At 35.8% G+C, this 17,983-nt stretch overlaps 1 protein-coding gene across 3 annotated transcripts in view; it reads left to right on the top strand.

The window, feature by feature from the left end:
- Positions 1-428: 428 nt before the first annotated feature.
- Positions 429-17,983, top strand: part of PEX5L (peroxisomal biogenesis factor 5 like) — a 50,125-nt gene continuing 32,570 nt past the window's right edge. For 2 of the 3 annotated variants that reach the window (XM_062582324.1, XM_062582323.1), the window contains exons 1-2: positions 429-449; positions 10,198-10,302. In XM_062582324.1, the coding sequence (XP_062438308.1) occupies positions 429-449; positions 10,198-10,302 (126 nt within the window). Of the gene's footprint in view, positions 450-10,197; positions 10,303-11,845; positions 11,883-17,983 lie in introns of those variants that run through there. The other variant, XM_062582325.1, reaches the window with a different exon arrangement.

Genomic DNA, 17,983 nt, shown 5'->3' with positions numbered 1-17,983 from the left:
TGACTGATATGGGTAATTATGCTAAAGACCTTCTTAAACAGTAAAAATAGAAAGAATAAGCTTTTAATTGTCTAGGACACAGTTAAACCTCTGCCTAGGGCTGGAATTAATTAATCTTCCAGTGCACCTATATTTTCACCTTTGTAATTACAACATCTTTGAAGTATTAGAATAGAAAAGTTAATTCTTCACTCTAGCAGTATACATAGGAAATTTAAGAATATTTAAGACTACTTCATTTTTAAGAATTTGCTCCCTGAAAGATTCCAAACTGTGATAAACGACGGGCTAAATGAAGAGATAGCAGCATAATCCTCTCTAAATGGGCTTATACGATGCTGTTAATGCTGCTTTTGCAGTATTAGTAAGGTCAGTACTTCAGACGAGATCATTCCAAAGCAGAAGCTATATGTAGAGGCCATCTCTGGATGTGTAGAGGCCATCTCCAGGTCAGAGACTGCAAGTTATTTTCCAGGCCACATTGCTACTTCACTGCCTCATCCACTATTGCTATTGTCTGATAAACGGCAACCAATTTTTATGGAATAAAAATGAGGGAGGAATTTAAATTTAAAGTCCAGACAGAAAGCAACAAAGTAAGTTTAAGGATACTTAAATGTTTATATTACAGAAAGTTCTAAAGCTATCCTGGCTGCATTCAGAATGGTGGCTTAAGAGAACTCCGGTATTTCAAAAATTCAATTTCAGAATTGTTTTTCAAGAATAGATAACCTTGCCCTGTTGTTTTCAAGCCTTCTATCTAATGCCACGTTTTTACTATTTAAATGTATAGGTCTAATCACATGCTGATTAGGAACAAAACAAAACAACAATGACTCAAAGCCAAATTCAGATCATACTCCTTCATCTACCATCTTCTCATCCCGTACACCCCATTCATCCTCTGCCCCACCACACTCTATCCTTTCATGTAGTTTAAACATAAGTACTGTTATTTGGGGATTAAAGGGGTTTTATCATCTTAAACTAAGAATATTTTCCATTCTTTCTGCATAGCATTTTACTAAACCTTTTCAAAAAACACCAAAAAAACTCAAAAATCCTAAATAAAATTTAATCCTTTACTGCGATTACTAGCCACAAATGACTAAATCTATATGAAAGCATTAAACTGAAGGCACAGATTTATCACACAATGTTTACCACAGACTTATACAACTCAAATCCTGAGATTTTCATCTTAATCTTCAGTAAGAGTTACAGTTCAGTACATACTGATGAGAATGTACTACAAGCTGGCTTCTGTATCCAAGTTGTCTTCCTTTTAAACAAAATCGAAACAATCAAAGGAATAATGGTCGTTTTAGAGGTAATGTGTCTTTAAAACTGTTTTGAAATAAGGCATCTAGCAAGAGACATACCAGTTCATTTATTTGAAAACATTCAAGAACAGATGCAGAATATTATCAGACTTTCGAAGCATCAGACAGGGCATCTGAACAGTTGCCCCTACTCAACATCAATTTTATCTTTCCCAAATAATAACGCCTTCCCTACCAGCTTTCAAAACAAGAGTAGATTCATCCCTGTGGGTTCAGCCAGCAACAGAGATTTCTGTTAACATGAAAGCCAGGGAAAACATGGAAAAATCTGAGCCCAGGACCTTTGATAAAAATTCAAGTTATATTTTCTACAGGTTTGTCAGTTCTTTTCTGTGCAGGAGGAAAAAAAAAAATCACAACTCAAAATAATTTCATACTCACATACAACTGTAATCATAGTATGATATTAGCAGGCACGCAATTCTCTTTTGGCTCTATAAGTGCTTTAATTTTTTTCTTTTAAATTGTGTGTCTTTTCATCTTCCTTTTCTCTTGTTCTAAAAGCCTGATGAGTCTCTGCCCTATCTAACCCAAGTAACCACCAAAAAGAAATGTGAGCTAATGAGACCTAATTTCTTTCTCAGTTATACAGATATGTAACTGAAGTGAATAGATTTATAATGATATCAAACTGGAACAAGAGAAACAAAGTGTTTAAGCTTGTAAACATAAAAAAGTTAAATATATTTCCTCTACATTTTGAGAAGATAGAGCATAGATTATACAATTTTAATTTCAGAATCTACCACTTTCTTCTTTTAAAAGAATATGTATCATACTCCAGGCACAAGCGTATTTCTATTTCTTTTACATATATTTAAAAGTATTGTCATATTTCAGAGTCCTGTCATTACAAAGTCAAGTTCAAAACAAAAACAAAAAACAAACAAACAAACAAATCAAACCACCAATTGATCTCTCCCCAGGTATCATCCACATTTTTTCCTTGTTTAAAAGTTAGAGCCTGAGATTGAGGATGGACTGCTATTAGATACTTGGAGAACACCTTCTATGTTGCCACATCTAGGTGCATTTTCTACTGAAAGGTAATACTGATACTAAAACAAAATAAGTAAGATACAACAGTTTCTGGTAGCAACTGACTCTGTCTTTCCTGGAATAAACAGCAGCAATATTTAGCTGTGCCCTGACATACTGCACACTTGGCTCTAGACAACACTTCTTCTGTTTTATTAAAGTTTTGCTTCTCAGGACCCAAAGCTGAGTGCACAGGGCCCTCTCCCTAACAGCAGGGGTCAAAGTTGAGATGATGTCAAAAGAAGATCCAAGCAAAATGCATAGAAAAAAAAATCTCAATATCTCCTGTCAACGTTCATTACAGGCATACAGAAAGTTGGATGTTTATCTCAACCTTTGAAGCTCAAGCCATTGTCCATGGTTAAATAAGGAAGAACAACTACTAATTTCATGGAGGACTACCTTACCATTATACCAAATATTATTTTTAATCTGTAAAACACTATATAAGGCACGCTCAAAAACAGCTGGCCCAATAATCATCAATTAGTTCAGAACAGATATGCTATATCCTGAAACACCTATCAAGACTATTCTGTATTTCTGCTGTTTGATAAGCTTCTAATTTTTCTACATTGAAAAAATGCCATCTCTTAGCTCGTCTTGGCATGCCTTCAGTATTTTTCAAAGTAATTCTTAAACACGTTAACCTGTACTTTTTTTAAACTGTTACTGTTATTCAACTGTAGCATTAAGTCTTTGTTTAGTCTAGCTATGGCATTACATCTTGAACAGCATTAGCATTAATACCAAGTTCTAAATCTCCACAGATTACTTATAATCCAAATAGATTTTAGCAGTATTAAATGGTTTATTCATTATTCTGGGCTAACACTCTCTGTGTATATGTAAAAGAACTGAAGTAGAATTTTGACTTTTAGCCAAAAAATATAGATGCTTAAACAAAATATATGCAAGGACTTTAAATAATTCTTAGATAGTTTTAAAAATCAAATGCCATTTTAAACAATAAAAGGCATATTAGTAATCTATCAGTTTGCTGCAAAAGTGATCAGAGTACCTTAAATTTCACCTTGAACTAGGAATAGAGAAATGCCTATCCTAATCCAGTACATGTATGTCCATAGCAATACACATAACTGTAACAGAATGAGTTTATATTATGTTTAGGATCACGACCCAGGTCATTGAATCATACAGTGAATGCCAATACAAAAAGATAAAATACTTCTTGTATTAATTCTCTATATTGAAGAATACCAAACAAATTTGAAACTGCCAGTTGATAAACCTAATTTCACATAATTTCATAATTTCACAGTGTTCCTTGACATAGATTAACTATAGAGATAGATTAAAAAAAAAGGAAAAATAATGCTATTCCCTAAGAATTTTTAAAGCAAATACCACTGTGCAGTCAAAAGACGTACTTGATAATTTTGAACTGCATTATCAAAGAAGTCAATCAAGTAAGTAATAAAGAGTTTCTACATATTCACAACAGCTTTAAATGCTGGTGCCTACACAGAAGCAAAGGACTGGAAGACACCTGGCTCAAGCCTGATATCACAAGCAGCTACATTATAACTCCTTTTATGAAAGGAACAATAACTTTAAACCACCCTTTAGTTGGTTCTTTTCCAGGCCTCACTCCTCAGGTAGTTAGCAACCTTGCCCTAAATTTCAGGCTGAATTTACTGTTTATAGTTGGGGCAACACTGTAGTTCAAAAATTAGAAACCATTATCTTGCCACTTTTTGATACAAGGAAGAGTTTAATTGCATCTTTCTCCTACTAACGTGCATGAATAAGCACAGTTTAGAGACAAATAACTAGATTTCATAGAATCAATTATTAAGTTTCAGTCATAATATCTGTTGAGATGTAGTAAGAATAATGACTTTGTCTAAGTATTGAAGAACAAAGTCCTTGCAGAACTTCCACTGGAGATGCTTTGGAAGCAGTCCCCTTGGCTTTCTGAGGGAATCTCTAGAGAGAAGAATGACAGAATTTCTATAGGAAGCACATGTGACACAGTAGTTACTGAAGGACTATACAAACAAACAAACAAACAAAAAAAAAAGGCCACTTCAATGCAAGCATGTTTCAATGACATTAAAATGGACATAAGACACGGTCCAAATAAGGTAGATGTAAACACTTATGCTGATTTCTTTCTCTTAGCTGTTATCTCCTTCTCCGCCGATTTTCTTTGTGTGCAGTGAGAGTGTCTTCCAAACTAATATTGAAGTTTAAGTTATTCAATCACAATGAGCATGAAAGAAGAGAGAAATAAAGGAGCAGTGCACCAGAACTCGGCAGCTTTAGCATTTTAGCTAAATTATTGTAAAAATAACTTTTGGGCAAGTCTTTCTATACCCAATTCCTCATTTGAGGCCAATACCATTCATATTTCATCACACTCATAAGGATGAACTACTACTAAGTCAAAGGAGGTTAGACCATCACTAACAGTACATGTAGGAGGTTCCAAAGGATGCAAGTACTAAAGGGATATACTATTTCCAGACCTGAAAGCTGGCCAACCTTGACAATACTGCATCTAGTTCGGGTATTGCTAAACCACAGTCAACTGAGCATTGCTTAAAGAAATTATGTTCCCATTTATGTTAGATATATGCTTAGCTTTTTTAAGCTCTTTACACAAGCCTAACAAAAGGCTCCATGAAACAGAAATTTCTGTTTAAGTATCCATCTTGCATTGGTTCATGGAACTGCCTCACCATATGGTTACTCATTATTTTTAAAGATGTATAAGATGCAGAATAGAACACCACTAGAAAACAGCAGAAATACATAGATGATTAAGAGAAAGCCATATGGAGAAAACATGAACAGAAAAGCCTAGGAAAGGAGAAATGCAAAACAACAAACAGATCTATGTGATTTAAAGAGCTCACTATAATCCTGTAAACACAAACTCTCACAGTACCACTGTGTAGCTGTGCAAACTCATTTTTGAGAGGTAAAAGTGTTAGCACAGCATTGTTTTAACAATTAAGCCATGTGTCCCTTCAGTTTTATTTTTAAATTGCACAAAATACAAAGATTTGTGTTGCAAAAAATCCATTCTGAATAGGCTGCTTAATTGGTACTGTAAGTCTAATACATCAGCTGCCTGGGGATCTGGACAACAGCCAAACATCCTAAGTTCAACATGTACAGTAGCTCTGTCTGTTCTTTCTCTTAGCATAAAGGGACTTCATATTTTTCTATCCTCCATTAAAAAAAATAAAATAAAAAACTCTAAAAAGATCAATCTGAATTGTAACTATTTACCAGTCCTTCCCCGATTGGCATTACCAATAGATATTACGGGACATTTCATCTTTATTCCATCAATTGTGCATTTCATGAAGTGCTGAGAATAACTGGAATCTGGATAAACCCAAGATAGGCATTAGTTGAAATGCTTTTCCATATGACAGTAAATCTCTGGTAAGTACTCTGAGTATGTTTATAGCAAAAACATGGAAGCTTTAAAATTCAGACCAAAGAACTCAGCAGAACTTGTCCTGAATGCCAGTCAAAAATTTTTAGCTCTCTCAGACAGTAAGATACTTGGCTTTTTATCTCCCATAGTGATTTTTTAAATTTTATTTTAATAGCATTATGTGAGAAGTACAGAAAGACTAAACACTCTTTTCATTTATATTCATAAACAAAGGCAATCATTCTGTTTCTCCTCAACTAGAAAGGAGAGATGCCACAGGAAGCCAATAATCAGATAACATATGTTTTAGCACTGTCTGCAAGTTATCTTTTCCCTATCATATTTCTTTACAAATAAAGCTGTGCTTTGCAAAAGCTTAAATTTAAACATGCATATGTTGAGAACATTCCCAACACCACAGAGAGTAAAAAGGCATTATAGTGTGTCAAGTAACGCTGAAATAGCTTGGTAGGATCTTTGGAAAAAAAAATGGAATAGCACTGGTTTATGACAAGGCAAAACTTCATCCTCCATGTCTGTGTGTGTGTGTGTGTGTGTGTATATATATATATATATATATAAATATATATATGTGTATATTTAAAAATATATATAAAACCCAAATCTGATCACACAAACAACTTCTTCCTGTTCATTTTCTCACAGTAATAAGCAGTGTAAGTATACCTGAAAGGTGAATTTTGGATTCAAGCACTTTAGATATTTGTCAAAGGAACCTTCTAATTATATTATGGATTTGTGCAACATACTCAGATTCTATTGAAGATGACAAACAACATTCTCTGTAATTAATCATTACAATTTAAATAATGATGTTAGAATATTAGATATTCACAAGGTATTGCTCATTGACTTTCAAGTACAAGAATAAATTTGCAAACAACTGTAATGAAGAAATCAGTTCCTGAATTATATACTATTTCATAAACAGTAATGTTTTCAAAGTATGACCATGTATTCGTAAGTTTTTTTTTTTATATATATATATATATATATATATATATATATATATATATATATATATATATATATAACTGATGTGCCCATCATGAATTCAAAGTGACCCACTGGCAAGAGGCCCATGTGCTTGAATATTAAGTACTAGAAGGCTTTATAAAACATGAATATGACTGCAAAGATCTATGCTTCACTGGGTTATAAAAATCGTATGCTGTCCTAGAATTTACATTAGTATAGCAGCTTCATTAAAGCCTCATTAACAAGTACCACATGCAAGTACCAAGACTTGTACTGAATTTAATTTGGAGCTATTCAGAAATATCAGCTGCAAGAAACAGTGCGTCTTCTTACAAAACTCCTGCCAAAGGACTTGTAAGAAAACCTACATACTCTTATGGATAGTAATAGACATTCCCAATTTCTGAACCAAAAGAACGAACCTGCAGAAACTGTTAATGTCTTCTACCTGACCATATTTCAAAGATTTGTTACGTGAATACTCTGAACTCTACTTATTTTGCTCTTGGGAGACCTAAAAATGAACTGTTCAGCTTTAAATTCATCGAACAGCAAAACACTGGCATGCTACTCAGTCTTACTTGAACAGTGCATTTTATGAAAACAAGTATTTTTCCCGCATCAATTCATGTTTTTCTTGGTTTGTATACAGGTTGGCATGCTCTGCATCACAATTGTTCAAATCCACATGTTACAGACAAACAGGAAATAACCTACCTTGCAAACCTGACTTACGAACAACTGTTCATTCCAGAGATCTGGCAAGTGTAAAATTGCTGTTACAGAACCACAGGGTTTGAGCAGCAAGCTGCTGTTGCAGATGAATATGTACAGCAAGCCAAATACTACAAAACAGCATCTAATATTGAAGGAGGCCATATAAATTAGCAACTCTTATTTTAATAGAGCAATTCTTCTATGAGTGTTGATGAAGTCTTAGAGTACTTACCATATTGTAACAAATGCCCTACAGATTATCATTTCAACTGCAGTTCAAAACATTACTAAGTTTGTCCTGGCCAGAGACAAACCAGTCTTACTCTTCTGCAATTCTTCTGCCTAATCACTCCATATGTAAGAACAGAATGCCGTAATATTCACTATAGTGAGTACAGCTACCAAAATTTTCAGGCTTAGACACCTGCATCAGACAACAAAATCCATTTTCAGGCTCCAGAACAAACAATTGTACTTTCCAGTGATTGCTCACCTGCACATCTCCCCACCAAAACTCAAGAACTTAAGCCACTTTTTGTACTGTCTCTTTGACACCCAGTAAATTGCCTTCTAACTTGTAGTTTCAGCAAAACATTTTTCATAGCATATGCTGAGGAGCCAGAGATAGATCAGCCTGACTTACAGGTAGTCTTTTAGGGTGGCAATTAAGAAAAACAAAACAAAAACAACCAATCAAAACCAAAACCCAGGCACTTACTTTGACTAGAAGACATACAAAGTCCACTAATGAAATAGAAGGAGTAAACAAAGGTATTCATAGAGTTACTAGTCTATATTGTGTTATAGACACTTTAAACTGATGAGACAGATGGCACACATAGCATCAACCATTCCCAGGGTTTTGCAGTTATGTTTATGAAAGGTTAACAGCAGGCACTAATATGAGTATCATGACTCTTTTCAGGCAGTAGGTGAAACCTTGAAGAAAAAGTGGCTCTGTCTTCAAAAAAGTGACCTGACCTTTGCTTTGGTGGGTTTTTACTCTGCAAGAAAAAAGCACTGCATGCTTTCCTATGCATCCTTTCTAGCTGAGAAACTATTTTGTTCTAGCATTCAGCACGAAAGGACTATATTTCATAAGAGTCAAACAGCATGTTTTTAGTGCTAGCTAATAGTAACTCCACCCCTCATACAAGAAACAAGCCTCAGACTTGTAATATGTCATATGAATTATGAAAAAATACATAATCGGCCAAGAACCTTTGATATGCTTAGCAATTAGAAATAACTTCTCACTGAACAAAAAATATTTAAATGAGTTTTACAGTCCCTTGCAGTTCTTTGGATATCAAAGGAATCACAAATCCAGCATGCTTATGATTTATGACACTTTTGTTACGAGAATTTCTTGCAGCATGCAAAGAACTCTTTGTAAGGTAACTGTGATGTGTTGCACAAGTAAGCTAACACAACACTGACCTGGTAATTGGGAAAAAAAAAATGTGTTCTAAAAATGCAATAGTAAGTACATGTTTTTACCTGCAATTGCTGATGAAATGTTTCTGAAACTTAGCTTATTGTAAGCAAGTGCTTTCTGTTGGACATAGAATACAGTGCTATCTTATCATACAGTGCAGTAGTAAAACACTCCTTTTGTTTATAGGCTTTTAAGTATTTCAAAATATTTAAGTCTAGCGTAAAATGCTGCTTCCATGAAGCCAGATCCTGCAGTCTTTGCACAGCTAAAACTTTGATAGCTTTATGCATGCAATAGTATGAACGTGCCCAGAATCCTAGCACAATACTGTTCTGCTATTATGCTTTATGTATACGCTCAGATACCCTCTCTCACTTGCAGGACTTTGAGAGATCAAAAGAAACCTGTGTGAACTTGAGAAGTTCAACAGACTTTTTAAAATAAAGACGGTATGGCATTAAAGGGAATATGGCACCTAATGCTAGTGCATTTTGTGCTGGGCTTACAGAGTACAGTTCAATGGTATTAAAATATTCAACCTTCTCTTGAACAATTACAATGTATTAAGTGAATTTTAAGAAAGTGAAGTTCAAAAAAAAATCTTTACAGTAATTTCAGTAACAATTACCTTTTTCAGGAGATCTGTAGCAATGTCTATGATGGCAGTATTTGGCTCCTTACAGTCTGTAAGTGAAAGAAACTGTTTGCATATAAACTGCTTTTTAAATTTTTACTAGAGCTATAAACACTTCAGGCCCAGTCCTACGGGTTACTTTTCGAATTTAACTGCAGGGAGAATTTGCCTCAGTGAATAAACTGCAAGGATCTGTGCTTTACTTGCCAAAACAGCTTGAATTTACTTTTCATGTAAAACTGTGCATTTCAGATGTAAGCTTTTGGGTAGCTAAAATCAAATGCCAGCTGAAGCAGCGGAGGGGGCTCTCCCGCAGACCCCGCCCGTGTGGAGACCCCGGGCTGCCTAACGGTCAAATCCTTCCGTTGGCGCTGAAGCGCTGCCAGAGCCCTCAACGGCGCGGCGCCTACGGACCAAGCGCAGCGACACCCCACGCGAGCTGTCCGTTCACAGCTCCACAGATTTTTATTTATTTAGGGTTAAACAGTGCTTGGGTGGTCTCCTTTCAGGCAAGCTTCGCTTCCAGCTCTTAACGCCGCCACTGACCGCGGGGGCCGCTCGCGGGTGCGACCGCGTAACCTGACACGCGCCGTTGTTGATTTCGCTGTTGTAGGGCAAAGGCGCTAGGGCGGCCGATAAGGCGGTTGCCATGGTGATGAAGGAGCTTCCGAGGGAGGAGTCCGCGGAAGAAAAGCCCCTCCTCACTATGACATCACAGGTGGGCGGAGCGCTGCGCTCTGAGGCGGCAGCTGACATATGTTGAAGCTGACGGAGCGGCCGTTGTGGCGGCGCCGAGGCGGTGGAAGCCGCTCCCCAAAATGCCACCCGCAAAAATTGAGGGGGGGGAACAACATTAAAAAACAACTCATCTGCTCTTTAGCTTTCCAAATTGGTGTATTTTAGTTTTAGCGATTTTCTGCCAGAAGATCTCAAGTAATTACATTTCAATACTGAGTAACATTGAAAAAGTAGCCTGTGGTAAATAATCGCATTGTTTTTAGAGTTTTGACCCAAAAATTTAACAAAACTTTTTCCTAAATAAAGTGATTTGTAGAAAGCACATATACATATGTCAGTTACCAGGTTATCTCAAAACTGATTTAAAGTGTCAATTATTATTAATGTTGTCAGTATTCATGTAACTTAAGTATTCATTTACAATGCATATATAAAATAAGAAATCACTTTACAGTATCATTTTAAGTGTTTCAAATGCCTTTAAGTTTTCACTAGAGTTTCACTCGTGTTGCAAGTAGGAATATTCTGTTTTGCACACCTCACTGTCTTCATTTTCACAAATTCAGTCAATGAAAGGACGTGTTCATCATACTAAACTTTATAGCGGTAGAGTAACCATCCAAGCGTTAGATGGTTTCACTAGTTTATTGAAGATACCAGCTGAAGCACCACTGTAAAATACAGTGGTTCTATCTCACTGCAAAAATAGATTTTATTCCCTGCTGTTGCTAATATATATGAATTTCTTTCTCATGTAAGTGCTGCAAGAGACTAAAGTGACACTACCATTCAGTACTTCTGATTTGGATAATTCAAGAAAAGTTATTATTTGTATAGTAATACGCAGAGCAATAGCCATTTACTTAGTTTACTGGTTAACATTTGGCACGTTATTCCTATGTGACATAAGTTTAACAGAAGTAATTTCACCACACAGTTATTCTTACATGAGATTCTTCAACAAGACCTACAGTCCTATTTTATTCCTTTGACACTTTAGGATAACTACTACTATACTTTTTTAAAGTATTTATGATGCACAGAATGCCAGCACGTACCTGTACCTGTCTTCTAGAGTATGCTAGATATACTGCACTCATACAACAGAATCGTAAATAATGTTCCTATACTTTGGAAACCAGGTCTGGCAATTTCCTCCTCAAGCCCCGTTGAACACCATGTTGCGCTTGTGGTGAGCTCTAGCGTCTATAAAGTCATTGCGCAAAGGAAAAGGATGCTCTCTTTAATGCATCATTTCCAACTGTACGCTAAGTGGTTGATGAACAGTTAGAAACCAGCATGAGATACGCACCCCTTCCCCCTCCAAGTAACTGCAAAACTTCCATTGGCTTCCTCAGGGCCAGAAGTTTGGCCTGGGCTCATTGTTTGGTGCACCATTTGGTATTGGTTGTCTGTCAGTTTATTCAGCAATAGTCTATGATAAAAAAAGTAAAATGCTTGTGTTCGTTAGTGTAATTTCTTCCACTAAACACAAGTACCTACTTTCCTGCTATGCAGCAAAGGGGTGCAGAAGCCAAAAGCAAGCAAAATCAAGCAAAAAAAGTGAGTATTTTCCATAGCCATCTCTGCATCATGTGTGTTTGATGTGCAGTTACACAACCATATTGCATTCATCATTCATATCCTAATTGTCTGAATGTGGTGTTGTTTTAAGATGCTGTTTCCTTAGTATGCCTGTGTAAACCTCTTGTCGAGGCCATTCATTCAGAATAGTGCGCTGCTGTATTGCGATATATGTTCAGTCAAAGTGTCTGTCTCAGTTGTTTGCATGATGAAACAGATGGATGTGGCTGCAGCTCAGAGTGAAATAGGCAAGTTTCAAATTGGCTAGAAACCAGCTTCCCAAGCCAGATCAAATTAGGTCATCCAAATAAGGCCTGGTCTTTCCAAAGTGATCACCACTGAACCCAGTAGAGGCATATGTTATATATATATAAATTGCACCTCTTTGAAAGTAATTAAATACATTAGGCATCTAGGTTGAGTCACCTCTTGGAGTACAACTAAGATAAAATTTTGCAAGTAAAATGCAAGAATCAAGCCCAGAGAGAATTTTCTTTTCTAGAAGTAAATAATGTGACATCTCCCATTACCAAAGCTTTTCGTAAATGGAGAACTAACAGCATCTCAATATGGAAGCAGACTCCACAGGAAACAAAAGTAGAATCTGATGTACAAAGAGGAGGCTAAATCCTTGTTTTCTGTGAGAAATAATATATGGAGGCTCCCCGAAGTCAAATTTTAAGTGATGTCTTTTTCCACTGTAAAATACTGTAAACATTTCCAACACAGAACAAGTCAGATACACATATATTCACATTTTATTTTTATGCTCCTAGCTGACCTCTGCTTGCAAAATATGACACTTGTTCACTGACAAAAAACACTATGAATTAAATTGATTAAATTTCCAATTCACAAGTTACTTTATATCATCTGGAGTTATTTTGTGTAATCATATATGGATAAAAATCTCTAGATAGCATGAACCAAAAAAAGCGCTGCAGGCTCCAGTGAGGTTATGCCATTGTATGGCAGCTAGGAATCTTGACCATTATTCCAACATTGAAAGGTATATTAAATTACTAAGAATGTGCCTCTGCTTATTGCAGTATACTTGTTAATCTCAGTTATTTTCAGTGGAAGTCCCCTTATCCATATGAAAAAGGCATTCAGCAGCTGCCAAATTTAATGCATCAAGCATCAATACAGAGAGTGGGCTTTCAGTCCTAAAAAGATTTTGTAGAATATAACTCTACGCTATGTTGCTGTCTCTTCTGAATTATTTTAACAAGATAAAGGGAGACAGAGACAAGTGAAAAAAGGGTATTTTTGATATAAATAGAACCTAGAAAAAGAGAAAGAAAATTTACTGAAAGTTCAAAGATTAACAGAAAATCTGTGAAAAAAAATATACTGATAACTGAAGCTAAGGTATGAGAAAACAGGGCATGAAAGGATTTGAATTCCAAAGTAAGATTTCTTTTTAACCCTCTTCACATCTTTGCACTTCTCAGCAGGAAAACACTCACTTGAGAATTATTATCTAATAAGAATTTTAAACATAAATATTCCCTGAAGTCAAAGTATAGTCAACTATGAAATTCCCAGTTTACTACAGGTCAGTGAACTTCCAAAGATCTGATTCAGTGAAGTACTTTGATGCACACTTAGAGTTTAAAATACGATCAACTGCTTTACTGAGCAAGGGAAAAAAATATACATGTTTAAATGCCTTGCCTACCTGATTTTAGGCAAATAAACCTGCAAGTGGCACAGGATTTATTTGTCCCAGATTCATCACATCTAATTTAGATGTCTCAGAGTACATAAATTGAGAGCTTAGTCATGACAGGATCCCTATAAAGATAACAGAAAGATACAAGACCTGCAGAAGGTGAATCATGTCTAAGATGATCCCATGGCAAATATACCCTTCAGGATATGCAAGTTCATAAAAAATGGACCAATAGGAAAAAGAAATGTAAATTGTTTCTCGAAAACTATCCCCTCCGTTCTGTTCAAGTCTGAAAAATATGAGAACTGCCTGCTTAGAATTTATAGTAAGTACACAGACACTGCTCAGAATACTATTTTGATACCAACTACGTAAAGTTTAAGAAGTTGCAATAACAACTTCTTTTAGAATTAGAATTAGGAAGTCAAAAATAAGTTACATTTTCCAAGTTTCTTACAAAAAAAAAGAAAAAAAAAAGAGAGAGAAATGTATCCTTTCCCATGGAAAATACAGACAAGAACCCAGAAATTTTCCAATAAAGGTATGTTCCATGATTATACCTGTTAAATCCATCAGATAGCTTTTTTCCTTATTAAAACAAAAAGACTATGAATAGTCTCTATAAGGCATAAATTGTCATAAATAGGAATAATTTTTTGGAAAAAGCTATATTTACATACCATTGGTTGACCTAAGCACGTTCATATTTGCTTAAGGGCTTGTAAGTAAAACACAAATATTCCCAGTGCTTAAATTCCCACTCAATATTTCCTGAGATTCAGGTTCTTTCAAATGCTTCCTTTCAACTTCATTAAGGAAACAGAATAAAGGGGGCCGAGCTTCAACTCCCATTGGTGCTAGCAGATTCTGCGCGTGCAGTGCTCGCTATCTGAATTTGATTGCATATCATAATTTTCCATCTAAAAATCAATAGTTGTATTTGTTCTGAATAAATCATGTCCTCGATAAACTTCTTAGCATTAGACGTCCAGTCCACCCCGTATCCGAGAGAACAGTCCACTCTGTAAATGTTTACTAAATAACATTAGAACAGAATGGCAGAAAGTTATAGTTAATATAGTTGCATCTTCTCGTTTATACTAATGTAAATCAAAGGTAACTCCATTTCATCTAATGGACACACATTAGTGGGAAAAAAAACACTATGAAGTCATGCCTACTGTAGATAACGATAATGATTAACTTTGAACTACACTGATTCACTTTACATTCCAATCTGCCCTCCATTGACAGTAGTAGTTTCTCCACTGATTTTAGCAAGATTAGTCCTATGATCTTATTTTTATCTTCTTTCTAAGAATTAATGATATAGAAAAAATACTGTTAATGAATTTCTCAAATCAGTCTACTTCTATTTATTATTAAAGGTTTAATTAGTTTAGGAGGGACCACTGAAGTATTAGTTATCTAATGATGGAAAGTCTATCTTTCCATCTGTTAATTTGTATTTTCCTTCTTACTCTCCTTGTATTTACCCATTTTTAATTATGTAAATGCATGCTTAGCAGTACAAATGTTAACTGATTCCTTATCCCTAAGTTAAATACTGCTCAACACTTTTTATTATTATTGCATTTAGGGCAGTATATGTAATTTCAGCAGAAATATTCTCATGAGAATAATAAAGTGCCTTAACAATATGTTTAAAAGTGAACAACCAGCTGCTTGCCTGAAGTTAAACAGATTTCTCTGCTCCATAAATTAAACAGATTTCCACCCCCCCCCATGAAATAAGTTAAAATTTTAAGTTACCATGGAAGTTGACAGTGAATTTTTTCCCATAAAATTAAAAAGAAAAAAAAAAGAAAAAAGTTTCACATGTTTTACAGTGCCCTATTGTTCCTTAGGCACAGAAAAATTTGACCAAGCAAGTCATTATAATACATTATGCTAGCTTAACCCTGTTTTTACTCATGACTTATTTGTGAATAGGAACCAGTTTTCAGAGAGACTGTTGATTCTGCATTCATGACAAATACTCTAGGTAAAAATATACTATCCTTTGAAAGACTTGCAAACCACGTACCCACAACTGCTCTGTTCTACAAATCTTGCTATTCATCCGGTGAAACTGTTCTACTGCGCTTTAAGTTCTACAAGCGCACACAGAGTTTTCAAGTTTCAAGCTGCAACAACATTTCAAAGCAAGCACACACAGTGACATAACCCTATGAAGAAAGGCTGTATAACTTAACAGAAAGTTGTGTCTTGGCTCCTATAACTGCCCACAGTAATGCAGCCAAAAACACTGCGTTATTCTAGGTCTACTTGTGTTTTGGAAGAACACCCACAGAAAGGGCAAGAGAATCAAGGTGATTCCAAAGCACTCACAGCCTACATGCAGAAGTACAGCAAGCGTATGATAAAAGATGATTTTCATTGCATGGGAAGTTGGCGTAGGGCATTTTCAACACAGCTGCAAATTAGTAGGAATGACATTTTGTGATAAACCATGGTACTTTTGATATTATTTATTTCTTCTCCATCTTTACAGTCTTGATGCTGTTCTAGCATGAAGATCTGGGCTTAAAAATAAGAAACATTAGTGCATCTTTCCCCTAAATTGCCATTTGATTATGAACCATGCTCAAAATAGTACATAAAGCTGTATATACTCCACTGGTGCAGAAATTCAAGTTTATCTATGGATCACTGGCAGTTCACACAGCATTTTTACATGCAACTCAGTTCTGTGTGCTGGTTATCTTCTTTCAGCTGATGAAAAATATTAGCAGGTTCTAAAAGCATTAAGTGATGTTTGTACTATAAGTAATAATTACAGTGGCCCTAGAGATACGCATACACAACATGAGCAAGAGAAGGACTCCTCTAGTTTTCATCCTCTGAAGCTTACTTAAAAAGCATCTAAACTATTGTTCTCTAAGTTAGACTTCCTCTTCAGTGGGAGTTCCCACACAAAGAAACATAAGGAGTGATGAAAAAAAAAAAAAAAAACACAGAATCTGTCCACATGACTAACCGTTTGTCCTCTGCAGGTACCATCATGAGGTCTGTGACTCTCCAGGTGCCTCTCATCGTAAGTTACTCCAGTTCAGGGCTTTCTCAACATATAATAGTGGATTCTGTAGCCTTTCCATTCTGCAGAACTGTCCCAACCTGCATTTACCCAGCATAACTGTAACATTTATTAATCATTCAGTTAATTAGAAGGCCATTTTAGGAGACTAGGTATTTAGCAGGCTAGATATTTTCATAAACTGTTAATATTACAGAAATGACTTTTTTTGGTCATTTCTTACTGACTATATTACTTCAAGGATATCTAAGCACCTACAGGCTTAGTTAATTTTGTCTTTGAACACCCACATAGGGTAATTCTCTAGATAAAGGGACTGAATGAGGCTAAGACACAACCCACATGGTGACACCACAGAGGCAACATACGACCATGTTAGGGGAAGGGAGAGGAGAATACAAAATAAAAAATAATATTTTTTTTTAAAAAAAGGCACATCCCCTGACTTTTGATAAACAGCTTCTCTTAATTCAAATGTGTGAGAAACATGTAGAAGTTAATGCAAAAGATGGATAAATTTACAGGAAGTCACGCTTTCATATGCCTAGTAGTAAAGGCCAGACTGACCGCCCCTGCTGTGTCAAAATAAGAAAGCAAGAGCAACTTCTCCCATGGCTCTGATCCAGCAAGGCACTTAAGCATATGCTTAACCTTGAGTTTTGCAGGACATGCTTAAGTGCTGTGCTGGAATAAGGCCAAAATGCAGGAGCCAGATAAAACTGTAGTTTCTGTGTTGGGATACTGCTCCCTTTCAGTTTCCATAGTCAGAGCAAGAGTAACAGAGGGGAAGAGCTGGTGAACTGTGAGCTATTTAGCTGCCCATCACAGCTTGACACTAATCTGTAGTTAGAGAGGGGACGCAACTATAGCACAGCAATCATGGCAACAGTTCTCAATCAGTGCAACTACTGTTAATGGAGATGCAACATAAGCACATTATTATTTAGTAACTTAGACGACAAGCATGGATTTTAAACAACACAGCTGGCATATAAATTTAAATATCCAATATAGTATCTATAGTAATCCTCCTTCAGCTTCTCTGTCTTCACACAAATAATTGGTCAGTTGTTAACATTAGGCCTCAGAGGATCGCTTACCTTGCTTTTTTTTTTTTTTTGTTTTTGTTTTTTTGGTTTTTTTTGTTTGATTGTTTGTTTTTTAAGAGGTTTGATATTTTCACCATTGATTCATAGAACACTACACACACCTTCTGCTACATAGCAACAAAGCATCAGTTACCACCTGCCACTGGCGATTAGTCTTGACAGATGCAGCAACACCATACTGCTCTTTGCAGGACAGTGAAATTAGTTGTCTCAGTTTCAGAGCTTCCTATAAGAC

The sequence above is a fragment of the Rhea pennata genome, chromosome 9, assembly GCF_028389875.1.
Source record: "Rhea pennata isolate bPtePen1 chromosome 9, bPtePen1.pri, whole genome shotgun sequence".
NCBI lineage: Eukaryota > Metazoa > Chordata > Aves > Rheiformes > Rheidae > Rhea > Rhea pennata.
Note: the sequence above shows the minus strand (reverse complement) of the source record. Positions and strands in the feature narration are given on the sequence as shown.